This window comes from Lepisosteus platostomus, chromosome 28 (assembly GCF_059453375.1).
Source record: "Lepisosteus platostomus isolate fLepPlt1 chromosome 28, fLepPlt1.hap1, whole genome shotgun sequence".
NCBI lineage: Eukaryota > Metazoa > Chordata > Actinopteri > Semionotiformes > Lepisosteidae > Lepisosteus > Lepisosteus platostomus.
In genome coordinates, this window is record NC_142638.1 from 6,938,202 (window position 1) to 6,963,879 (window position 25,678).

Genomic DNA, 25,678 nt, shown 5'->3' on the forward strand with positions numbered 1-25,678 from the left:
GACACTACGCTGAGCGTACATGTGACATATAAATTAGACTGGTATAAGCAGAAGTCATCAGTCAATGCAATCATTGAACGTTATGCAACATATAAAATGAAAGTTATTGTGATCTTAGCAATGAAGACTTCTGTCAGGGGATCTAAAAGCATGGTCCTTGGTAGCTGAAGCGAAGGCAGTGCAGTACAAGGCACCAGAATTCCAAACGTAAGATGCACAATCGGAACAGCTGGGTTCAGGTGTGACTCTGGGAGGGGGATGGAGATGGTGCAGCAGTCCAGGTATTTCTGGGCATCTGGTTCCACCTCATTTACATCATTAACCCTGACTGGAATAGCATGTTCTATGTCGTCTCTCTGCTGAGGTATAGTAATCCCCCTCGCCTGGCCGTGTTCGTTTTCCTACAGTGCTCTCCTACATCTTTGACAAGTCAAAGCAGTGCATTGGCACCATGACCATCGAGATAGACTTCTTGCAGAAGAAGAACGTTGACAACAGCCCCTATGATTCGGACAAGATGGCCGGGGAGTTCATCCAGCAGTTCAACAACCAGGCCTTCACCGTGGGACAGCAGGTATTGGCAAGACAGTCCTCAATAATGAGAAGATACCCATCAGAACTGGGGCAATCAGGTAGCGTGTGCTGGTGCACACTGTGGGCACTGAAAAAGGGTCCTTGTGGACCAGTAAGTAAAGACTAGATCTTGGTGCTGAGAAATGCAAACCATATGGGCAGCAGGTGTTGTCATTACAGTGTGTTGTGAGTCACTGGTTCTGTTGAATTAGGACCTATACTTAATATTCTTCAGTGCTTATTGTGTGTAGGATTTTTATAAACATGGGTGAAATTCATGTGCACCAGTGGTTCAGAACTTATTGTGAATAAGTCAGTTCTAATGATTCGGTTTTGTTGTAAAGCTGCATTTATTGCAAGCAGTCAGTGCTGTGCTGCTGGAAATGATCAGTCACGCTGAGCCACGGTGCTGAACAATACGCCTGCCCTGTGAGATGCTGCAAGAATGTCCTTTCTGGTCTCCGTCTCCTGATCCCTGTGGTCGTTTCCCCCTGCAGCTGGTGTTCAGCTTCTGCGACAAGCTGTTCGGCCTGCTGGTGAAGGACATCGAAGCCATGGACCCCAGCATCCTCAAGGGGGAGCCAGCGTCAGGGAAGAAGCACAAGGTACGCCAAGAATGAGTCCCAGGCAGGAGCAGCGTCAGTGGGCTCTGACTGTAATTTTATTCCAGTGGTGCTTTGCACATTTATACTGAGTAGCAGGTACAGTGGTTGGGGGTGCTTTGCACAAGCATCAAGTATGAATCTGTCTTGCCAGATATTTGTGATCTAAAGGTTAGTCCCCATGTTCTTAATATTTATTAGGAATTAATATTCCTGTATTTTAGTTGTACTCTTTTTTTGTATTTATGTTATAATCATCCAACGTTGTTCTCTCATTCATGTCTCTCTGTTAGACACCACTTTAAAATAAAAAATAAATGATCGAACTCCTATGAGACAAGGATCCAGGTCTAAAATCCCACATCCTTGGGGTCTCCCCCAGTCCTCTCTGTCCAAAAGGTGCAGTCTGTTTTAATCTTTGTTTTTGGTCTCCGCAGATTGAGATTGGTCTGGTGATTGGGAACAGTCAGGTGATTTTTGAGAAAGCGGAGAGCTCTTCCCTCACTCTTGTGGGTAAGTCCATCAGCTAGCTCTGGTCTGTCTCCTACACACACAAACCGCACATGACTTAACACAGGGGGCACCACATCAGAGTTAAGGAGCAAAGGCATAAATAACTACAGTAATGCTGTTTAAATTTATTTCAAATTATTGGAACCACCAGAGTTAATACATCTTTGTAGCTTGAAAATGTGCAGTTATGAATACAAAACTATCTAAATCTTACTTTTGACTTTTATTTTGGACTTTTATGAGTGCATTTGAGAATCATTTTTTGTAGTTGCAGTATGGACGGATCCACCAGGTGGCAGCAGACACCCATCTTATTTCCAGTTTGCTAGGTGTGAATGCTTTGCAGCATAAGATTACTGAGGTGTGGTTACAAAACCTTGGCATCAAACACACCCAGATGTTGTTTTTATTTAAAAAGGCAATCCAATAAATTAAAATAGAAAATAAAATAGAAATTACAAGTGGAAAATATGAATTTTACATATAAGTAACTTTCTGTTTCTAGAAATAAGAGGAATAATTCAACACATTTGGTTTAACTTCACACAGTATTGGGTGCTGTGTGCCATGTCTTTTTACTGCACCCTCACTGCAGCTCACTGGCTGAGTCCTGTTAGTCACTAGCCGACTGTGACCGGGATTTCCCAACAGGCACAGCTGAGCAATGCCTACTTTGCTGCTAGACTGCAACTCCTGCCTCTTCCCAGGCGACTGCAGGCTTCCAGTGAAGCCAGTGAGGGAACAACCGCCCCTCGGATTGGCGTCAGCTCCCCTGTCAGTCGCTGTGGAGCTCATAGATGTCACCGGGCTGATGGCTCTGTGGGCGCGATTTCTTCCGAGCGGTGTGGTGTATGAACTGCCACTCTAGAGCCGAGCCCCATGCATTTTGCAATTCCAAACTGGGTTAGCATCACGATAATAGGTGTTTACAGTTTTTAAACTTGGTTTTTAAGAGCTGGAAGATGAGCACGAGGCGGTGAAGGGGTGAAGTAACAATGCTCTGTGTGCTCTCTTCCCTTCCTCCAAGGCAAGGCCAAAACCAAGCAGGGCCGTCAGTCCATCATTAACCCTGACTGGAACTTCGAGCGCATGGGGATCGGTGGCCTGGACAAGGAGTTCTCCGACATCTTCAGGAGAGCCTTCGCCTCCAGGGTCTTCCCCACCGAGATCGTGGAGCAGATGGGTGAGTACTCCTCCGGGGAGCCTTTCCTTTTGTGACTTCAGTCTTACTCTGCGAGCCCTCGTGAAGCCTCGTGCGCAAAATCTCGATGCTGACCCCAGTGTCAGGCGTCACACGGCAGAAGCAAGACGTTTTCTTGAGCGTTTGCAAATGCATGGCAGTGCTCAGGGGAGTGCTGTCAAAGCAAGGTGGTAAAAGTGTAGGAAAAAAGCAGCTCTCTTGCTGGATATACTTCTGTAAGGGCTTATCCCACATGCAGCCCGCCTCACTGCCTTATGCCTTCAGGACCTGCTCAGGTCGTAGGAATGTATGCAGGAATGTTTTGTGGAATTTGCTTTTTCTGCCTTGAACAACTCATGGAAGATGTTCAGTTTCTCGGTGACTGAAAAAAGATTGATTTAGCTGCTTCCACCATATATCAGCAAAGAGGGAAATTATGCTTTCCCTCTTAATTTACAAGCAAACAACAGAATGGCCTGTGTGAAGCATTTTTGCTGACATGGATTCATGATTTGTCGGGGGGATAGTGGGAATTTAGTTAGAGGAAGATCGCAAAGACAAACATGAACAACGTGAATGTGCTGCTTCCTTGCTGTTCCAGAGTTTGCAAAACTGAAGGAGAGAGATCGCATGCTACAGTTAAAGTAAAATTAGGTTTACTGTATGTGTTGAATGAATCAAGTCTCTCAAAAGCACTGAACACCACTGAACAATAAGGGAAAAGTGTAAAAGAGAAAGGCAAAAATGAAAGCAATTTCTAAAAAGTAATCAAAGCAGTTATACAGCTCTGAAAACATAATATACAAAAATGCTGATGTCTCAGTAAATGCAGTAGCTTATTATAGCCAGTGCTAACTAATAGTGAGAATCCTTCATGCTATTCTGAAAACCAATAGTTTGAAAAAATGTGTTTTCATTTTCACTTTAAAAATGGCTGCAAAGGTGGCCTCCCTGGTGATAGGCTCATAGTTAAAGGTTTTACCCGGCCACCTGCTTTTTTTCCCCGTTTAAAATACAGATATTATATTGTTGAACAGAAAAAGACTGGTTTATTCCTCCTAGTTGGCAAGCAAGGTTTTAGTGCAACTGGATCTGGTTTCTTTAAATCGCTCTGTCCCTGTACAGCATCGGCATGAGCCTCTGTCTTGATAGCTCTGCAAAGGAGACGCTTTGGCCAGTTGCTTGGTCCAGCTTCAGCCGCCTGGCTCTGAAATAAACGGCCCCTTGCAGCGTTCGCGATCAGCGTGCCGCAGGACCCACGCGTGTTTAAGATGACCTTTTAGAAACGGGGCTTTAGCCAGCTTTCGCCTGGGAGACCCGGCAGCTGGCGGCTGTTGTGCGATCGGCTCTCCTGATAGATAAAGGTGAGAGCGTTCTTGCAAAGTGCACAGAGCGCAGGTGTGGAGAGGCAGGTGTCTGCGGACGTCACAGGAGCCAGCGGACAGTAATGTCTGTTCCGATGGAGGCCTTCGTAGCCCCACTGTACCTGAACTTTTTCTCATAAGATAATGAAACATCAGCGTCGGTCTGGGCCTGATCCGTATTTTTTTCCCAGAAATCAGAATGATTCTTGTTATTTCCTAGGTTTAGGAAATTAAATTAGCCCTTGAATGGAGTTGTTGTACAGTTCTAAGACAATATGTCTTCACATTATTATTATTATTATTATTATTATTATTATTATTATTATTATTATTATTATTATTATTATTATTCACTTGCATTAGCCCCTCTGATAATTATTTAGCTTTTGACAGCAAGTCTGAGGTCTCATTTATGAATCAGACTAATGCTGAAAAGGGACTTTTCGTGTAAGGGAGGGAGGCTTAAACTGTATTTTTTCTACAATTTTTTATGACTCTTGGGATTCTCACCTGTCCAGGAGATGCAGATCAAGAAGCACGAATGGTGTTTGAAGTTCATGCTTGTGTCAGTTCTGTATAGGAAAATGAAGCCTCCGGGGATGTTTTCGGGCATGGCAAAGCTGAACAAAGAGTGAGCTTCTGCCTGTCGTATCTGTCTCTTCTGCTAAATAAGGTGGACAGTGCATGCATTATGTATACAAGTGGAGTATTTTACAAAAGTGCATATTAGTCCTCTGCCAATGTCTCACAATAAATTCACATAGTTGGCTGACAGGTTAAATCGCAGCTGAAAAACAGTTGTTTTCATCCTTTCTCTCCTGTGGGTTATTTTCAGACGTTTCAGCCTAGAACAAACTTGTATTTAAAACTCGACTCCATATTGTTGTACTATTTAGTCAAATGATCAATAGTTGTGCATTGTGGCATATATATCAAGTAAAGCATCCCTAACAAAACAATTCAAATAAAATAGAAAGTATAAAAATGCACAAAAACATAAAAAGAACAGGTGACAGTTATGATTAAGAAAAAAAATAACAGCAGATTGTTAAAATTAAATAAACGTCTACACTCTCCAGCGATGGCAGTTTCCATGCATTAGGGTGTGCAAAGTTAACAACAGCTGTGCAAGCAAAAAAACCCAGCCCCAGTCTTTTAACCAACCATCAGCCCTGGACATTCACAGTGATATTGGTCTATAACATCCTGGTAACCTTGTTTATCTTGGGGGTTTAACCCCTCGTTCAAAGGACAGATCTTTATTGGTGTGTCTGTCTTCTTTTGACTGTCCAAATGTGTCAATACATTACATTAACAGAATAGTAAATTCCTGTGAAGAAGATGCCTGCCACTTTTGTATTATAAGATTAATTAAATATTGAGTGGGTCCATCACTTACAGTTTCATCACTCTGTAGTTTTTCTAGGCAGCCTCCAGCAAAACTATCTTTTTTTTAACCTTAAATGGCCCTAGAAGACTGGCAGTGCTCAGTGTTCTTTTCAGTGTGAGCTTTAGGATTGAAATACTGGCTGCTGGCAATGAACTCGTAACAGTCCAAGCAAGACCCCACTGTAGATGCCCTTCAAAGTGAGGTGAAATGGAAGGGAGCCCCGAGCTATGAGGTGCACCCCTTAATGCTGCTCCCTAGAGGCTGGGACACCCCTGGCACATGGCGGATAGGCAGTGTTCCAGCTGTGCAGGGTGGGAGGGAAGAAACGGAGACCTGGCAGTGGCAGTGAGCGCTGGGGTCCTCTCTCTCTCTCTCTCTCCAGGCTGTAAGCACGTGAAGGGCATCCTGCTGTACGGACCCCCAGGCTGCGGTAAGACCCTGATGGCCCGACAGATCGGGAAGATGCTGAACGCCCGGGAGCCGAAAGTGGTCAACGGCCCGGAGATCCTGAACAAATACGTGGGCGAGTCAGAGGCCAACATCCGCAAGCTCTTCGCCGACGCGGAGGAGGAGCAGAAGAGGGTGAGAGATCCGAGGGCTCCATCTTTGCTTGGCGGTGTGGTTGGCGATTGCAACAGGAAGGACATCATAATAACAAACATGGAAGTGGTTTATGGGTGTTGTTTTCCTTTCCCTTCCTAGAGCTGGAGAAATCTGTCTTAGCTTTGGTTGTGTTGGGAAGAAAGGGGTTAAATCTCTTGTCATTGTGCACTCCGGAGGAGTTCCTCCACAGCAGAGATTTCTGAGTGTTGCACTGTGGCCTGGTCTTCGCAGTCGTGTTGGGCTTCTTGCATGTCCAACCTGCAGACCGAGAGAGTGACAGCTTCTCTCCTCAGCTGTAATGAGGAAGGCCTTATCTCCTCACAAGCTCACAAGCACACAGAGACAGGGGCGAACTCGCCAGCCTGCTGGCTCATCACGTCCCCCCACACCTGCTTAAATGTTACAGCACCGGGTAGCAGGGGCTTGCTGACAGAACCCAGGAGATAGCGAGAAGGTCATGTTTCTGGCAGTCCCCTGAGTGTTGTTATTTGGGGACAGTTTATATAGCTAGCGTGATGGTATCCTAAGAGACAGTTTTGTTGACAGATGTAGGTATGTGGAGTTAGTTTCTCTGCTGAGGTCTGGTTCTGTGTCTGGATTTGCATCTGGTACCTCTTTAGAGCCGTGGATCTCCATGCTTTTTAATAGTCTCCCCCCCCAATAATTATGTTGCGTATTTAAGATGACAAAAGACAAGTCTTTTCGGGTTTTCAGTGTGTAAAAAAAAAATCTTTTCCATCAATGGCGCTTTCCTTATTTTCGTTTTTATTGTTAAAAAACATATTTTGCACCGACTCCTTGATACTCAACGATAGCTCATTTATACTCCAGCATCCAGCACCAGTTTGTCTGGTGACTGAAACTGCACCCAGCCCTCATCTGGCATACAGGCTGGCTCCTCTCTTTGTCATCTCACTTTTTCTCTTGCTCTCTGTCTCTTGTGTTCTTCCTTGCTCAGCTGGGTGCCAACAGCGGGCTGCACATCATCATCTTTGATGAGATCGATGCCATCTGCAAGCAGAGGGGCAGCATGGCGGGCAGTACGGGGGTCCACGACACGGTGGTTAACCAGCTGCTGTCCAAGATCGATGGCGTGGAGCAGCTCAACAACATCCTGGTCATAGGTACTGTCAGAGGGGAAGAGGACAGCACAGAGGTCAAAGGCGCTGGGGCAGTGGGGGACAAGAAGGGGTCAGAGGGGGGAGGGGTCACACAGGGGTCAGGGGGAGGCAAACGTAAGGCTTCACCAAACATAAGAAAGGGGGCCGAGGTTCAGGAGAGGTTGGTGACAGACGTGACTTTGAGGGCTGAGAGTAGTTTTGGAAGAAGATAGAAGAGAGTTGCAGGGTTTGCCTTAATTTCAAGGTAATCAGGAGATGGGGGAGTGAGCAATTAGTGTCCAGAGTTATGGATGAGTAATGAATGGCGTTTGAGAGTGGGTTACCAGGGAAGGCTGTACAGTTGTTGGCTGGCTCAGTGCAGGTGCCCTTCCAGTCCTGCCCTGCTTTGCTGCAGCCAGCTGTTAATTACAGATTCAAAAGAATAGTTGACAGTGTGGTTGTGTTAACATGGCATATTGCATGCTGAGCAGTCATGATCGAGTGTGTAGGCTTCATTTTGCGAAAGGCAACCTTTCCATTCCAGTGCCATTGCAATGGAACCATCCCAATGTCACAGGCTGGAATAATCTCAGCTTGGTTTCTAATTTGGAAGGACATTATAGCCTTGTGTTCAATCCTGGCATGTAGCAATGATCATTTTATTCTACGTATAGGATATTTAGGTGGTCAGTTATCAGCAGTAGGAGGTAAATGGAATTTTGCTGACACTGTTCTGACACTGTTCTGCATTCATGAGAGCATATACTTTTGTAATTTGTAATTTTGGTCAGATTTCCTTGTACTGATGAGCAAGACACCTGTTCCGCGCTATTGTTTGATTGGGCTAGTTAATGCAGTGATGTGCAAAGAGTACCGCGTACAGCAGGTCTACTGTATATACATATTTATTTCCAGAGGGAGCTTCTCGTGCGTAATACTGCAGTCTACGCTGCTGTGCAATGCATACTCTGTGTGTGTGTTTCAGAGCTCTTTCTGTCTCTGTCCTGCAGGAATGACCAACAGACCTGACCTGATCGACGATGCTCTGCTGCGACCTGGCAGGCTGGAGGTGAAAATGGAAATCGGTAAGAGTCTGGGGGAAACCTAAACCCACACTCATACAGGTGTTTCAGCATTTCTTCTTGTCTCCTGCACCTCCTTCCCTCTCTCTCCTTCTGCCCTTCACTGAAACCCTCGTCCTGCGTATCATCGCTCTCACTCCTTCTCTGCATCAGCTCCCTTCTTCCCCTCTTTTCTCTTTCCCATGCCCTCTTCTCCCCAGGCTTCACCCTCATTTCTTTCACCTCATCCCCTCTCTGTCCCTCCCACCAGGGCTGCCGGATGAGAAGGGCCGATTGCAGATCCTGAACATCCACACGTCCAAAATGAGGGAGTTCCACCTGCTGGCGCCGGACGTCGACGTCCAGGAGCTGGCTGTGGAGACGAAGAACTACAGCGGTGCTGAGCTGGAGGGGCTGGTGAGGGCTGCCCAGTCCACTGCCATGAACCGGCACATCAAGGTCAGCACCGTCTTCCCAGACCTGCAGTCTAATAGAATAAAACCCGAGGAGCACAGCCACTGTTGCATCACTGCACTACAGCCATGCAAAGGCACCATGTAATTATGTTAATAATATTAAGAAGCTACTTATCACATCTGATGTATTCTCTTGCCATTTCTAATCTCACCCAGCCATCATTTGAAGAATAACACATTGTCGTCCTCAACAACTTGAATGACCATTTGTGTCAAGAGGGGACTCTTATTTTTAGTCCTTGAAGCATCAAAATATGCATCTTTCAGTAGTCTTCCCTTAGGATGTATTTAGACATGACGTATCTCTGGAAATTTTGAATAATTGAATAAAATCCCTAATATCTCTTTCAAATCCTCCATCCTTGAGACATATCCTTGGAAGAGTGTTACTGCACCACAAGCACTGTGAAACTCGGTTCCAATGCAGTAGAGGTGCTGACTGTGAATGTGCTAAGCGCAAGTGAAGGAACACAGTTTCATGCTTAGCCACTGTGCTGTATCAGTGCCTTGTAGTGCTGAGAGTCAGGCATGGCACTGCAATAAAAGCTTAAGGCACAGAAGTTTAGGAGGGCTGACATGTGTCAGTTTTGTCCATTCAGAAGCATGGGAGCTGGTTAATATCCCTGTAATGCTGCGTATTAGCTGGAGCCACTGCTTTGCCCCTCTGCCAGTCAGTCTGCCTGTGTCCCCGTCAGTCTCCCACCCCTGCACCAGGCTCCCCTAGGGCAGACTGCCAGGATGAGATCTGCACGCACCCCGTCCCCTCCCCCTCTCCCCCACGGTCACTCGATCCAGTTGGCTGCTGCCTGTAATCCGATGCCTCCCCATCTCTTATCCCACGAGGAATTCCAGCCTTGACTCCAGAGTGTCCGCTCGGAATGAAGGAGAAATTGGTCGTAAAACTGGAGCAGAATGATTCCTGCACTGCTGTCACTGTCTGGCTCTGTCACGCCATTGCCGTGCGGGTCAAGCAGTTTTCTCTTGCATGGGTTTATTTCTGCATACACAACAACACTCTCACGTGTGTTAGCCCAGGAACTGTCTCCGTGTGGAGTGGCTGACCGCAGGCACATAAACAGAAAACACTTGCTTCTGTCTCAGTCCTTGCTGTCTTTGATATTTGATAGTGTTGAAATGCACGGGTCTGTGCTCATACAGGTGGAATGACTGCAGCCTCCGCACTGCCTGATTTTACTGGCTTGTGAGGGTGCCGATCCCGGCTCAGACTTTTAAACCTGTCATTCTTCACTTTTCCCACCATTGCTTCTACTCCCAGTGAATTCATAACATCAGTCGGGCTCAGGCAGCAGAAACACAACATCATGCTCTTTAAGTCTGTCATTTTTCAGCCAAGGTGGCTGTTTTCTCGTGTTGGCATTTCTGCAACGGACATTCTTGCTTTCTATAATGAAAGTTAGTCTTTTGGTCTTGTGTTAAATTAAGAATAAATCTTAACGAAATTGATCAGGAGAGTTCTAACACTTTTTCAGTACCGTATTGCTAACATTGTTGCAGTGTGACAACAAATAGTGTTCAGTGAGTGATACAGCTTGTACTGTACACGTACGTCTTCCATTGCAATTTAAAGGCCCAGCGGTGCATCTTGTATTTCTGATATGAAGCAGAACAAAGCTATGTGTTGACAGCGCAGAAAATACAAAAGTATTTAGTATCCAATTACCTTTCCACCTGGCTGGGAGCCAGCAGTTGTAGACCCTATAGAATGGAAGGAATCATAGGAGAACTGTAAAAGCAGCAAAGAACTAAGTAGGGATTCTCAGTCAGTTACGGTGCAGGGCTCAGCTGTTCTGACCTGTTCTCTCTTCCCAATAGGCTACCAACAAGGTGGAGGTGGACATGGAGAAGGCCGAGAAGCTGCAGGTGAAGCGCAGTGATTTCCTAGCCTCCCTGGACAATGACATCAAGCCTGTGAGTTAAACATGTGCCACAGTCCGCCACATTGCTGCTACCAGCCAACAGTTAAGAGGGTGGTCTGACCCCCCTTGCTCCGTGTTTCCGCAGGCCTTTGGCACGAACCAGGAGGACTACGCCAGCTACATCATGAACGGCATCATCAAGTGGGGCGACCCAGTGACCCGGATAATGGATGATGGAGAGCTGCTGGTCCAGCAGACCAAGAACAGTGACCGCACTCCCCTGGTCAGCGTGCTGCTGGAGGGTGAGTGACCACCTACGGCTTTTGACCTCCGACCCCCCCCCCCTCCACTGCTCTCACTCCCACACACGTCAACGACAAAGTGTCACCCCAATTCTCGGCCCCTTCGAATCTTCTGTCTCCAAAAGTCTGCTCACCACTGCCATTCAAGAGCCAGGTAAAAACTAAAGTTGAGAGCACTGGATCTAGAGTTAGTTCTCTCGGTTTCTCCTACGAGTGCTGTGGACACCCGGGGCCTTGAGCTAATGTCAAAGCAGCAGCTCTTTTCCAGTCAGCTCCACTGCTGACTGACCGCTTGCTGAGTGTCAAGTGACAAATGGCGGTGCAGGTGGGCGTGTCAGACGTGCAGGGCGAAGAGCCTTGTCCTCTCCAGAGCAGTACAGGAGTTGTATTCCCAAAGCCCACTTAATGAAAGCTGGCATTTTCCCAATAAGTGAGTATACACTTAAATGGCGATGGCAGTATTATTTTAATTTAAAAAAATCGATCCAGTCAGACTTACAAACAGGCTTCATCCTGTTGTGTGTTGTTTTTATTTTTCACCTTTTTTCATAAAGTTGTTCCAGGCTTTTCTTCATGTGCGTGTGGTTGACTGATCCCTTAACGTGCTGATTGTCTTCCTGCCTCACCCAGGACCCCCCCACAGCGGCAAGACGGCCCTAGCCGCCAAGATCGCCGAGGAGTCCCAGTTCCCCTTCATCAAGATCTGCTCCCCAGACAAGATGATTGGTTTCTCAGAGATCGCCAAGTGTCAGGCCATCAAGAAGGTTGGCAGAACCTTTCCACTTGCATTGTAGCCCTTGGTTTCTATGTTCATTTTTACATTACTGCAACCATATCCCACATTACAGGAAAACGCCAGCTCGGTTTTTTGTTCGGCCAGGGTTGCACGTGTTTGAAAGGCACTGAGCCGTGTCCTTTCATCAGTTCTTCAGGCACACTTACATCGGACAGGCTGTGGGATGTGCAGCACCAGCTCTGAACATTTGCAGCGCAAGCTGCTGTTTCTCCAGCTGTGCCTTTTTAAATAATGCAGCGCATTGCTCTCTTTAATTTAGGTGTTTGATGATGCCTATAAGTCCCAGCTCAGCTGTGTGGTGGTGGATGATATTGAGCGTCTGCTAGGTGAGTTCTTGCCTTTGAAATCCCCCTGTTCATTTCTTGCAGTTCTGTGAAATATTTTGATCTGTGTGTTCATTTTAAGTGTGATTTATCCAAAGAAATTAGGTGTGCAGCCTCTGGGGGCATGAAGTGTTGCTGCTAAATAGGAGTCTTGTCTGGTAGTTTTATTTATCGGGAAAAAATGACACTTAAATGGCAAGAAAAATCCGTAAGAACATTAGAATGGTTCCAAACAAGAGGAGGCCTTTCGGGCCACCTAGTCCATCGGTATTCAACACTCTCACGGGGTGGACTGGGTTTTTAACTAGGATTAATGTTAAGGGTATCAGTGTAGCTTCCTCTGAGCCTTAGTCCACATCCATAGGCTACCAGCACCTCTTGATGTCAGAGGGCTTCTAAAGAGAAGATCCAAAGCATTGATAAACCTTGGAAGAGAACCTTCTTTCCTTGCATTCTGGAAAAGGGCGTTCTCTTTAACCTTGCTAGTTGGAGTGAGGAACTTTGTAAAACAGTTTGCTTTGTAGTTCAGTTTGTGATCTTCTTGTTCTATGGATGGATAGAGAACATGTTTTCAGGAGGAACTGGTCCTGCATCTTTTTAAGGAGCAGTTAAGAAAATGCATCTGTAACCTTATGTTAATGGGCTCGTTTGGGCTTTGAGCTCTTGACGTCAATAGCCCAGAAAGGCACCAAGAAACAATTGAAGCTCCCTTGGCCTTTGTTAAGAAGTTCTTCAAGGACTTCCCAGCCCCAGATCGTACACCGTCTCCTCAGACAACGCTGAATTCTACTACTCTAAAAAGACCAGCCTCCCATCGTAGGAAAATCTCAAAATCGGTACAGTCCTGTGGCGTTGTGTCACCAAGAACAGTTTCAGACAATGTCCTGATAATGCGCTGTAAGAGCGAAGTCCGGGCTTGCCCCTGCAGGTTTTTCAGCTCTCTCCCTCTCACCAGGCCTCCACATACAGGCACATACAGTACAGAGGCACATGAGCCCTGACCTCAAGTTCTGCCTTCAGCCAGTTGGCATGTTGCCCTTCAGGGAGCGGAGGCGCCAGGATCGTGAGCTCACTAATTATCCACAGGCATGACACACACACACACACCCCCGAACCTCTGTTCACAGTATAACGGGACTGGAGACAGGGAGCACCAGAACAAAATCCCTTACCTCATCAGAACTATAGACGTTCCGGCTTTTACTGCTGCAGCAGCGCCCTAATGAATGGACTGTCAGGCTTTAGGCTTTAGATCTGAAGATGCCATGACTTGTTGGATAGCTACCAACTCTAATAAACGCGTAATAAACAGGCTGGGCTGTGATTTATGTCAACCACAGACATGCAGACTCCTCTTGTAATTCCAAACCCCCCTGACGAGGACGAGAAGAGGAACTCAGGTGTCTGACATTAAAAGTCTACCTGTTGTTGTTAATATCCATCAGTTCACAGAAAGTGAGAAGTTTCTCCATGCAGCCTCTGCAGGAAACTGATGTCTCTATATCAGTCCTGCAGTGCTTACTCTTCCCCAAGCTTGCATTAATCGTTTACGTGCTGTATCATGTTTCCGTTCACAGACTATGTTCCTATTGGGCCACGCTTTTCCAACCTGGTCCTGCAAGCACTGCTGGTGTTGCTGAAGAAGGCTCCTCCTCACGTGAGTCCAGGAATTCTTGCCGAATCATTCTCAGCGGGCTGTAGAAGGCTTTTCTCATGTATTGCCCAGTGCAGCTGGAACCAGTGCACATCTGTATGCGTGTGTGGGGATGATTCCTGTAGCCAGTGTGTGAGGTTTCAAGTGACAGATAGGTGGCAGCAGTTCTTGGCTGAGCCTAATGATTTCTTCCCGAATCACACTGGGCAAGACAAATTATTAGTACCCGCACTAGGGAAAAACTGCAGTATGGACTAAATGTAGCATTTCCTTCCTTTTACAGGTAAAGAGACAAAATGTCCTTCAGAGCAGTACCTGAAATGAGACAGAAATCTATACCTGCGAATCTAAGTGTTTTACAATTGTGCACACTATGTTGTTATTATGTGTTGAGTTTTACTTCTTGCAAAAAGAATTATTTTCCATTCTGTTAGAAAGCTAACTATGTTGTTACCAGTGGCACAAACAGGCGCACACATGCTGAGGCTGACCAGTCCTGTAACACAAAATGTCACATGTTTCGCATTTCCATTTTTATTACACTATTAAACATGTCATTTCATTTGAATTTAATTATCAGAAGACCTGAGTAATCTAAAGGTGTTCATTTGCAATTGCAAGCAGTTTCATAATTAGACTTGGTAATTCAGCTGACATTTAAACTCCATAATCCAGAGTATTTTGTTCAATTAACAGTACTAGCTTCTCGTCTCTTACAAAGGCATGATCTAATCTCTTTTTATATGAGGAATTAATCAAATGGGAATCAATTTGTCAAAGAAAACGGCGAGAAAGCCCCTAGTCCCCCAAGACTCTCCCACCCCCTTCGCCGAGACCTTTATAGGCCTCACGCTTCCAGGCCGTGAAGGGGTTAACTGTAAGCTCCCAGTGTTTTTCCGGGCCTGTGTACGGAGAGAGGGGTTTTGTGCCCTGAATTGAAGCGGAGGTATTTCTGCGGAGCGAAGGGGATTGAAAAGCAGGCCTCACAGCGGGGCGCCGGGGGAGAGGAGAAGAGTCCTGTGAGAGAGCCGGGCCCTGCCAGGCTGGCTGTCTGTGTGGCACCTCATCTGCATGCAAGCTCACACCCAGCGCCACGGGGGCTGAGCTGGTGGGGGGGGGATAGAAATAATGTCCCAGGTCCTGGAACGTAGGACCCCAGAGCTGAGAAACGGGAGTTTCCTGGTAGCTAATGCTTCAGGATCTCCTGGATGGCTTGGCAACACATCTGTTCTGCAATACAAGCGCAGCAGTTGCCGATATACTGTATCCCTAAACTAAAGTGTGAAACTGGAGAGCGCAAAGGTAGCGGATATTGCTAATGAACTCCCGAAGAACAGTCGGTATCACTGAAGGAGCCGAGCTCAGATGTGCTTGTTTATGTTTCGTTCCTTTGTTTTGGCTGCAGTGGACTTTTATTTCCTGACAGAGAGTGAGCACGCTCTTGCTGTGCTCTGAAATCCGTTCGTGTTACCATCCATGCTCTTGAGGGCTGGGGGAGTTTAGTTTGACGTTCTGGGGCGGTGCAATTTTCCTACAGGTTTTTGGCCGTTGTGAAAAATTAAACCCAGGGCAGGTGATGTTGATTGCTTCTCTTTTCGGGATGTTTTTTGGGCTTTTAAGCATTCACTCAATGAGGCACGATACTCACCAACCCAGTGCTCATGGCTATTTTTTTTGCAGTGCTGTCATTTACTTCACAGCTCCGAAAACCTGTCCCGTTGGGGGGGAGTGGAGGGAGTTAAAATCATTATGCTGTCATCACGAAGTAAAACAGCCAATGTGTCTAACCTGGTGTTAGGAGAGATTAAAATATAATTGGAGTTTCACAAAATCTCTCTTGCATGTACACAGGATGTTTAACAGGCTTGTGCATGCTAGGCTGCCACAGATCTAGAACACCATGTAGAAGCAGGGCGTATAGGCAGAGACGTAGCACTGGAGTTGTATACTTGGCAGGGCAGGTGTAGAGCAGCATACTGCGAAGTGCGCACTTCCAGAAGAGTCGCTGTGTATTCACATTCTGGGAAGTTGTACAAACCGCATAAGCGTGCTATGCAGTTAATCAGTTTAAATGTTGGGATATAAGTTGTTTGACACAAACTTGTCTCTTGACACAGTGTATTAGGCTGTGTCCTGGTTGGACTTGCACAGAGCTCCTCATGACACAACTTGCACTCACACCCCCACCTTCTTTGGTCCCCTGGTTGTGTCTGGTTAACAGTTGTACAAAAACAGATAATGTTTTTGTGTTGATCTCCTTTCTATTATTATACTCAGTGATGGCTGGGAGATAATTATTTTCCTGGCGTGTGTGCTCAGAGGGGAAGCACCACTCCCAGCCTCTCGGAAAATAAACAGCACCTGGTTAACCCTTTTCTCTCTGGGGAGCTGTCACTCATCTGTGTTGCTCCAGTGCTGTGCTCAAACTGAACAGGGTGACCCGTTCACGGGCAGACAAAAGCTCAGAGAGGCTAGGATGATGGATTAGTTAGCAACAGATGCAAAGAATTGATACAGCACATTATAGAATCATCTCTTGGCTTGATACTTTTCTTTAAATGTCTTACCAGGTTTCTGCCATATTTTAATGGCAGATCCCCAAACACTCCAACTCCTACTGTATGCAAGACACTGCATAATGAACAGGACCAAGCTACCAGATGGTGCTGTTTTTGTGTTTGTTCTGTTTTCTGCATGGTGTTGTATCACCAATATAAGACCTGTATGTCAAGGCAGCTATTGAAAATGTCACATTTTTCATGGTTTATAAAATGTTCGTGTCTTACATGAATGTGACAAGAAATTGGTTCACCTAGTTAACCCTTTTAAGGCATCTTAAATAATTAATAACAAAGACCCAAAGTGCAGTGATGAGGCTATGATTTCCTGCTGCTGCGCTACATTATGGATAGTTTGTTGCGGTCTGTTGGAGGTCTGCCCCCATGTGACCGGGTGTGCTGTCTCTCTCCCTGCATCAGGGCCGCAAGCTACTGATCATCGGCACAACTAGCCGCAAGGATGTCCTGCAGGAGATGGAAATGCTGTACGCCTTCAGCACCACCATCCACATCCCCAACATCTCGTCTGGGGAGTATCTCATCGAGGCTCTGGAGGTGAGAGGTCACGAGAGAGAGTGGGAGAGGGGCGGCCAGCAGGGTAAAGAGACCTGGGAAAGGGGGATGTGAAAGGATGAGGAACGAGAGAGACAGAATGAGAGAGTGAAGGAGAGGTGTTGGAGGTGAAAGCAGTTAGAAGAGGGGGGGAGGAGATTTGGGGTGTCATGAATGTGTCCCCCAGAATATAGGACAGGACAGGTGCTTTAAGAACGAAAAGGGCAAGAAGAGACAAGAAGGAAAAGAGACGGAAAAAGGAGAGAAGAGCAGGAGAGAAATTTGCAGTTTGAGGTGCTGCAGAGTGGGTAATCAGAGAAGCTACAAAGAGCAAACTTGTTTCACTAGTGAGGTTGTCAGCATACGTGCAGTGGATACTGGCCTCAACTGGCACTGTGTCTAAAGCGGATCTCTTGTCTCTCAGCTCCTGGGCAACTTCAAGGACAAGGAGCGGGTCACCATCGCCCAGCAGGTGAAGGGCAAGAGGGTATGGATTGGCATCAAGAAACTGCTGATGCTTATCGAGATGTCTCTGCAGGTAAGGGGCTCCCATTGAGAAATACAGGGCGTTTGGCACAGTGCATTTGTTTTAAAGTTCTCTCTCTTTCTTGGCGGGAGTGTTACAGAATCCCAGGTTCCCTGTGCACGTCAGAATGCGCCCTCCTCCACATGACGGGGGGCGCGGAAGGTTTTTTTTTTTGTGTGCAAAAGCAGAAGAGGTGCGATTTTGGAAACGGCCCGGCCGTGGGGTTCCGTGGCGCTGCCTGCGTGTCAGAGGCACGGGCGCGGCGGCGGCCCTGTCACCTTTGCCGTCAGCCCGTGCCCTGAGCGATCCGAGACCCCCGAGCGGCGCTGGCCCCTCTGTGTGGAGCCCAGCTCTGTAATGGCTGTGGTATGTGCTAAAGCCGCGCACCGTGTTTCCCCAGCGGTATGCCTGAGTCTGCTGGGACTTGCACCACACTGCTGCTCTGCACCGACATGACGGCGCGCGCACACACACACATCCTCCCCCCCGGCAACAGCGCTCACTTTGCACTCGTGTTCATCTTTTCCCCCTTTTTCTTTTCTCTTTTCTTTTTTTTTTCCCCTGACGTTTTAACTCCTGTAGCCACAGGCCAGTGAAAAGATCACGGCTTGCGTTGTGTTAACTTTTCATTTTTGGGATTTTTTGGGTTGTTGTTGCGAGGGCTGACTTTCTGCTGTGACGGCAAACGGCAGGCAAGTTTTATTCCTAACGTAGCAAATAAGAAGCCAGTGTGAGAAGGTTCCAGACATGCAGTGTGACATTGTGGCAGGGAGCTGAAAGTCTTTGGACTGTTTCGTTTGAGATTGAAATAGCAGGTCAATAAGAAGTGAATGCTTCAGTATCCATTATAAAGGTGGTGGTCCTAGAGAGATCCAAGAAAGCAATTTTTAACATTTTTATCTTTGTGCATTTGTTTACTTGGTTAGTCGACTGTTTCCCACACTTGGCAACAGGAACGCTATGAGCAGTTAGTAGGTCCGCAGTGCTGAGAGCAGGTTCAGCACGTGCAGTCATGTGCTCTTTGCTCGGGGTGCGTCCTGAAGGATTGCCCTTCAGAGGCAGGCTGGCCCACTCCCCGGCTTGGAGGATCTGTCTCCCAGCTGTCAGGCCAGCAGCTCCCCTGTGTGTCTGGCAGGAGCTGGAGAGCAGGTACGTCATGTGGATTTATGACCGGGCTCTGTCATGTCGTGAGCTGCTCTCCTCTCCAGCAACCCCCCCCTCAGGCTGTGCTTCAGTGCATTATCCATTGAAGTGCATAATTACCGCACAGCTCTGTCCTGTCTGCGCCCTGGAAAACCAGCATTGTGGTCCAGCGTCGGTCTTCTAAGTGCTGAATTGTTTGTTAAGCACCGGCCTGGGGCTCTAACTGACCCTGCAGTGGGCCTGAATGTGACCTTGAGCTTGGAGGAGGGGGACTCGCAGAAAGGAAAGGCCGCAAAGCCAAAAAGTGAAACGTTCTCTCCAGGTGGAGACAGTGAAGAACACCTCTAAACCTACAGCTCCCAAGAAAATACTAAAGGTGTTTCAGAAAAGAGGGCAGCACGGTGGCAGCCTTGCGGCACTGGGGTGCTATCTGTGTGGAGTTTGCATGTTCTCCCCATGTTCGCGTGGGTTTCCTCCCACAGTCCAAAGACATACTGGCAGATTAGTTGGCATCTGTCAAACTGGGTCTTGTGTGCGTGAGTGTGTCTGTGTGTGCCCTGTGATGGAATGGTGTCCCATCTAAGACTCCATTGCTCAGGTTAGACTCTGGTTCCCTCCCGCAACCCTGTACTGGATAAAGCAGTTTAGAAAATTGGTTGGTGGATGGGTATATTTCTGAAATTTAGGCTTTAAAAAAGAGGAAAACCAAATTAGGCCTAACCGAGAGACTGAGGAGAGTTCAGGCAAATCAATAAGACTCCCATTGCATATCAGTTTGATCCATTTCAGGGCTTAGATGATGCAGGATGTAAGCTTACACCAGATCCTAGATTCTACAAGGCTTTTATCTTGCATGGTGTATATTCTCTTAGATTGGGATGTTGAAATATTTCTCTTGTTCTTATTTTTATTCTTTCTAATTTATGAAAGATTGTGTCTCAATACAGTACCACAGATATGAAAACACAGTAAAATGAGAAGGAAATATGTGATCTTCCTCAGTGGGTAATGTGAATGAGCACTACAGAGTGTATTCTGTACAGCTGGGTTTTGTGGAGGTGGGAGAATTCGGTGATATACCGAAGCATCTCACTGTACCTAGGCATCTGGTTCCACCACAGAGGTACGAGAAATGTGAAATACATAATGCCTTTCTGGGGTCCTGAAACATGCATGCCCACAACAGGGGTCTGGTGTTTCCCCGCAGTGTGCTGCTCACGCCTCCCATGCGTCTCTTTGCTTGTCTTCCAGATGGATGCGGAGTACAGGGTCAGCAAGTTCCTGGCTCTGCTGAGAGAGGAAGGAGCGTGAGTATCCGAGTCGTGCTGCCTTACTGCCTTCCCACCCCACCTTCACACCGGTCACAGCAATAGCCCACGCACACACTCGCACACCGCCACACTCGCACACTCCTCATCCCAGTTACCTCACCGGGGAAATAAAGGAATCTGTAGCTGAGATGGGCAGGGCTGCAGTTCTGGTGAATCTCCCAGTGACTGGAATGAATTCCTGTATTCATCAGGGCGAGCGCTCACAAGCTGTGTGCCTTGGTCTCATGTTTGGCTGTCATGACCCTCCAAGGTATTAGGACCATGCTGGGCTGTACCACAGAGTACTGGGAACGTCAAGATATCATGCTTGAATCTCCGGAGTCTTGTTTCCTATGAGTATATAATCTCGCCAGCTGCCTGATGTTTCACTGTGCTTTACAAATCCTACGAGAGCACGTTGGATACCAAACACTGAGAAGAAGCATCTAAATATCTCCATGTGGCATTACAAATATTCTGGTGTTTTGATTCAAATCGACCTGATTGTTCCTGATGTGAATGTGTTCTATAAATATCCTGTAACAATCTGCACATGCTAATTATGAGGTTTAAAGCTTCTCGTTTCTCTTTTACTCTATGCCTTCTAGAGCTGTGATTTGATTTGGCCCTCCTAGCAGGTCAACACCGCTGACCATACAGTACCTGTAAGCCTGGTAACATGAGGCCCTATGCACCAGCGACCACCCTCTCACTACTCCATTCCTCTTATTCATCACTGCTTTCATTGCTGCATGGGCACTGCACAGCTGCAACAGCCCAGTCGCCAAACACCCTCCTCTTTTGCTCACTGCATTGAAAAACCAATTGGCGTGTTTTGTTGTTTGCTGTGAGTGCAGTGTTTTTTCCTTTCCTTTTTGGTTGTTTACCATTTTTTGTAACCGCCAGGTGTGACGACCCTAATCACGTCCGAATTTAACCCCCTTTCCTCGATCTCTCCCCAGCTGATGGGTTCACTTATGGTAAGGGGTCTGATACTCAGTCACTAAATATGACCCTCCCCACCCCCCCACTCCCCTTCTCTTGTAGTTTGTTCTGTGCCAGTAAGGACTACAAGCCCCTGTGAGCACCTGCTTTTTCCTGTAGATTCACAGGGAGGACGATCTGTTCACTTACCACAGAACATTGCTTCCCTCCCACACCCCTATGTTAAAACACTGTGGAGTTAATTAGCCCCAGAAACACCCGCAGTAGTTGAGTGCTCAGCACTGGTCATCTCTACTCTCCAGTCCCTTCCCCCCAAGGAGAAAGTGTCCATTGAATTCCTCTCCACTCCTGAAAAGGGGTCTCTGCTCTCCATAGCCAGCACCTCCAAGGTCCTCCACACAAAGCCATGTGATATGCCTCTCAGGACCAAATTCATTTTGTTAATTTGGTTCTGCTTTTGATTTTTATCAGCTGTATGTCTATCCTGTATATGCAAGTAATCACTCCCCCAGCAAGCTCTCCAAATATCTCGGCTGTGTAATGCCTCCTCCTCTTTGGGTACCTGAAGTCCTGCTCTTAAGCAATTAACTCTGTGAAGAAGAAAAGCAGCTTTGTGATGTTTCTTGGCAGGTGATTAGGGTCGTGTGGAAATATACTTTTATTTTATTTTTAATCCATTAGTATGTTCTGTGTAAGAACAGGAATCATCAGTTACTCATTGTTAATCTATTAGCATGTAATTACATGTTCATTTTTTTTCTGCCAGAGTCAGCACTTCTTGTTTTGTACATTACTGCTGTGTTTTGCTTTTTGGGGGGGAAAAAAGCAATCACCCGTATGTCTTGTATTGTTGCATTTTTGAGTTTTGGGCTACTGTCAGCGAAAGGGCAGCGGATTAACATTGACACATCACCCACACATTCAGATTAGATTCCAAACTGCCTTTTAGTAGAAGGACTTAGGGATCCACCGTGATCACAAGATGGAGACTCATCAGCATTAATCTACTGCGCTAACGTCAGCAGTCTCGTTGCGTGTTACCAAGGCTGGCATGACTAGCGAGCACAGAGGACGGATCCGAGATCGAGGGACCCACTCCACCTTGGTACAACTCTTTAAACCAGTGCTAATGGTTTGAAGAATCGGCAGCTTGTCCAGGGAGAGGTCGCCCTTAGACAGGACCTGACGGGAACCGTGTGAGATCGGGGAGACGCCTGCTGGTCCCCCAGCCTCTCCCTCTCCTCCGGGGTGCCCGGCTCCCGAGCGTGTTGCAGAGTAGGGGCTCCCCTCCAGGAGGGGCGGCGTGGTCTCCTGACGGCGCCCCTGCTCCCTCTTCCCTCACAGGGACCGCAGTTTCGAGTAGGGCGGCCCGGCAGCATCCCGCAGGCTGGGACTGAGAGGAGAAGGAGACAAGTCTGCCGCCCGGCCTCCTTCATATCACCCACCCCAGCGGGCGAGAGACAGAAGAAACACGCCGCCGCCGTCCCTCCCTCCCCAGCTGCCTCTGTATCTCCACTCTGCATGTGTGTAATGGCAACTGGGAGCCCTCCCTCCCAAGATCGCATCTTATCGGAGCTAACTGAAATAATGTTCCACTTGTCTTGTGAAGAAAGCTGTTTCGATAGCAGTTCTGTGCTTTGTGCTCTGTGCCCATGAGCTTTTCGTTTTTACTCTTATGCGTTTTATATATATACACTATAAAATATCTAAATATAAACAGATGATTATGCCTACATGTATGTGTATAGTATATGTATAAAGTTAGCGTGTATATGCATACATTTGCTGTTTTATTTATATATTTTTGTATCTTATATATATATAAAATGCATAGACTACAATCATTCCATTAAAAGTAGTTCTCCATGTGTTGACTTGTTTTATTTCTTTGCCTTGGAAATGTAGGCGTCTGACCTAATTTATTTGAAACTTATTAATAGTAATAATGTTCTTGTAATATACCTTTCTGTAGTCCATGTGATTGTCAGAGTGGGATTATTGTACAATTACCATCTTCTAAGCAAGCACAGACTATATGTATATATAATGAAACTAATTAAATCCGTTTTAGGTACCTGAATGGTACAGAAACCCCATGTGTGTGAAAGTGGGTGTGTGTGCGCATTAAAAAGCAGCATGGTTCAGTGGATTAAAGTAACTGCAGAGAAGTTATGTTATGTAAGGAAAGAGAGTTCTAGATTGGACCAGTAAGGGGCAGTATCGACACCTAGGGGCAGGAGTGTCAGTACATGACAAAACCTAGTTCTCAGTGTGTGGAATGCCTGTTCCTAACAGCATGCCGGATATCCTAGTCTGTATTTCTGTGCTCGGTTGTGTTCTGGGTAGTGTGTTCTTTGTTAATGGCTGTTTAGTAATCCATCCATCCTTAAGCTTTGTCATCAGTGTGCTTTTTCCGGCCCCCTCTGTTTTCTTGTTCATTGAGAGCTAACACACTGACCCGGTTCTGTAGTTTCATCTTCTCTCTCCCTTATAGCGAAGATGTCAGGGGCAGATACGTATTCTGCTTCTCGATAGCCGAGGATCTCAGTGCCCATCACCTCTTTGCAAACTGCATGTGTCTGTTAGTTCAGGAGCAGGGATCTCTGATGCATCGGGTCCCTGCTGCTTCCTTCTGTCCTTTTGTTTTCCGGCGGAGAATGACCGAGTAAACTGGAGAAGGATTGTGCTGGTTTCTGATTCCTCCAGGAGCAAAGCTTCCTTTAGAGCTGCTAAATGAATTGCTCCCACTCTGGTCCCTCTCTCCAGATATGCCCTTCCTCCTTGGACGTGTCTATGGTTTGGCGAAATTGATAGTGAGGTTCAAAACCTCCATGCCTGGGGTGTATTGAAAGAACCAGTCTTGATTTGGAAGGAATTATCTTTAAATTTACAGAAAAATAAATTATTTTCCATCAGCCTTGGAAACAGGTGTTGTAGAAACACTATCCCTTTAAATGTAGGTGGTGTTGGCCTGGGTCTGAGCCCAGAGTTAGGATAAGCGCAGTTTATGGGTGCCATGAATATTCTGATTTACCAAACCAAATGAATTTATTGTTGTTTTTTTTCCTAAGACACAAAGCTAGGGAGTAACAGAACACTACAGAAAAAGAAAATAGGAACTGGGGTTTATCTGTGTTTTTACTAATCTGCTCAACCAAAGAGAAAGTGGAAGGTAGGGTTGGAGAGCCTGCCTTGGTGTTTGACGAACTGTCTTGGCGTAGCTTCAAGGATGGGCGTATGGGGAGGCTGCAGTTTGTTCAGTATAAGTGAGTGTTTGAACGCTTGCTTTCTGCACTCTCCTTCAGTATGACTGCGTCCGTGTGGGTTGTGTTCCTGGGCTTGTGTGAATCTTAAACCTTCCGTCACGGGCAGATGCATCCGTGAGCCTTGTGCTGAAGTGCCGCACACTGAGACGTGGGAGTCCAGCTGGGATCAAGGGCATCCGCTAGTTTCAAAGTCCAGGCTCGGCCCTTGCCAGCAGATCTTCACCAGGTAGAAGCCCGAGGCCTCTGTTAAAGAAAGTGCCTCCACATCGCAGGTGGGCAGGAATGTGCACTAGCTGTTGTGGCACACCGCTGCCAGTCAGCCCGTTCTGGTCCATCCTCTAGCACGTGCTGCATAATGCATATGTCCCTGTGTGTGGGCGTACATGGTTACAGATTTACGGCATGTTATGTGATCGGAAACCCAGTACTCTCTTACGTGTGTGTGTGCATAATTGTCACTGTGTTTTAACCCAACCCTTTAATATAGGCAACAACGGTTCTTGCACACCTACTGTGCAATTTTTCTGTGTGTGAATACATATACATATACATGTACTGTATATATATGTGTGTGTGTGTGAGTTGTTGTTTTAGTTAAGACTGCGGAAGTTTTAAAAAAAGACTGTTGTACGAATTTCTACCGTGAACGTGCTTGGTGTCCAAAGCTGTTACAACTATGAAATGTGTGGCCAGATGCAACTGTATTATCGCAATAAAAGCACAGATACACAGAAATAAAGCTTCTGCTTAGTGTTCTTTCCATGCTCTTTCGGGGATTGAGAGTGACTGTTTACCTTGTGTACTGCCTTTATTACATGATTTATTGCGTTCCTGACTTTCAAAATACACTTTTTTTGCTTTGCAAAGATGATTAATGTGAAGGGGTTTGTTTTCACACAGAGAGGTCTGTTAATATTTTTTAACTTTTCTTTTTCTCTTTGGTACTGTTACAGTAGTAAAGGCATTTTGTACTTTGATTTAGCTTCTCTTTTTTTAGCCTTTTTCATTTGAGATATTTTATTTATATCAAACACAAAATAGGCGGTCAACCTGCTTGCTGTTCCAATCAGCTCCAGGAACAAGGCTGAGTCTGGTCAGTACGGCAGTGAGAGACCTCTCGGGAAAACCAGGCTGCTGTTGTAAGAAGTGCTGGTGGACCAGTAGGTGGTGCTCTTCCCTCTGGACCAGAATTTCTGAAGCAATGCCCTAGTACTGTATACTGACCAGGTAAACTGTGCTGCGGAAGGTATTGCCCTTCAGGTGAGACCTAAAATTGAGATTAACTCACTTTTTGTAGATCCTATGACACTGTGCCTAAGAGTTGAGATGTTCTTTCCAGTGCCTGGGCCATTGTGGGCTTTGTGCAATCTGGTTTCCCTAAACTGCAGTTTCTTACTCTCCCACCAGCATAGCTGTTTTACACTAATGGCTGCTCCTGGTCACCCAGGTGATTCCTGCTATGAGGTTTACTGTACCCAGGTGTCTCTCCGTAATTCTTCAACACTAGAGTTAGTCGTGCATCTTGATTTGCACGCATTTAAATGGGATTTTAAACTTAGCAATT

The 25,678-nt window shown here is 46.5% G+C and overlaps 1 protein-coding gene across 2 annotated transcripts in view; it reads left to right on the plus strand.

The window, feature by feature from the left end:
• The window catches only part of LOC148638716 (vesicle-fusing ATPase), a 49,989-nt gene extending 25,136 nt beyond the window's left edge, over positions 1 to 24,853 (plus strand). The window contains exons 5-22 of one of the 2 annotated variants that reach the window (XM_088622877.1): positions 408 to 574; positions 1,071 to 1,178; positions 1,613 to 1,688; positions 2,716 to 2,871; positions 6,005 to 6,204; positions 7,184 to 7,349; positions 8,336 to 8,410; positions 8,658 to 8,845; positions 10,696 to 10,791; positions 10,885 to 11,041; positions 11,672 to 11,805; positions 12,097 to 12,163; positions 13,738 to 13,817; positions 16,793 to 16,927; positions 17,349 to 17,462; positions 19,845 to 19,900; positions 20,810 to 20,883; positions 22,193 to 24,853. In XM_088622877.1, the coding sequence (XP_088479003.1) occupies positions 408 to 574; positions 1,071 to 1,178; positions 1,613 to 1,688; positions 2,716 to 2,871; positions 6,005 to 6,204; positions 7,184 to 7,349; positions 8,336 to 8,410; positions 8,658 to 8,845; positions 10,696 to 10,791; positions 10,885 to 11,041; positions 11,672 to 11,805; positions 12,097 to 12,163; positions 13,738 to 13,817; positions 16,793 to 16,927; positions 17,349 to 17,462; positions 19,845 to 19,900; positions 20,810 to 20,840 (2,006 nt within the window). In that variant the 3' untranslated portion in view covers positions 20,841 to 20,883; positions 22,193 to 24,853. The remainder of the gene's footprint in view (positions 1 to 407; positions 575 to 1,070; positions 1,179 to 1,612; positions 1,689 to 2,715; positions 2,872 to 6,004; positions 6,205 to 7,183; positions 7,350 to 8,335; positions 8,411 to 8,657; positions 8,846 to 10,695; positions 10,792 to 10,884; positions 11,042 to 11,671; positions 11,806 to 12,096; positions 12,164 to 13,737; positions 13,818 to 16,792; positions 16,928 to 17,348; positions 17,463 to 19,844; positions 19,901 to 20,809; positions 20,884 to 22,192) is intronic. The other variant, XM_088622878.1, reaches the window with a different exon arrangement.
• Positions 24,854 to 25,678: the final 825 nt, after the last annotated feature.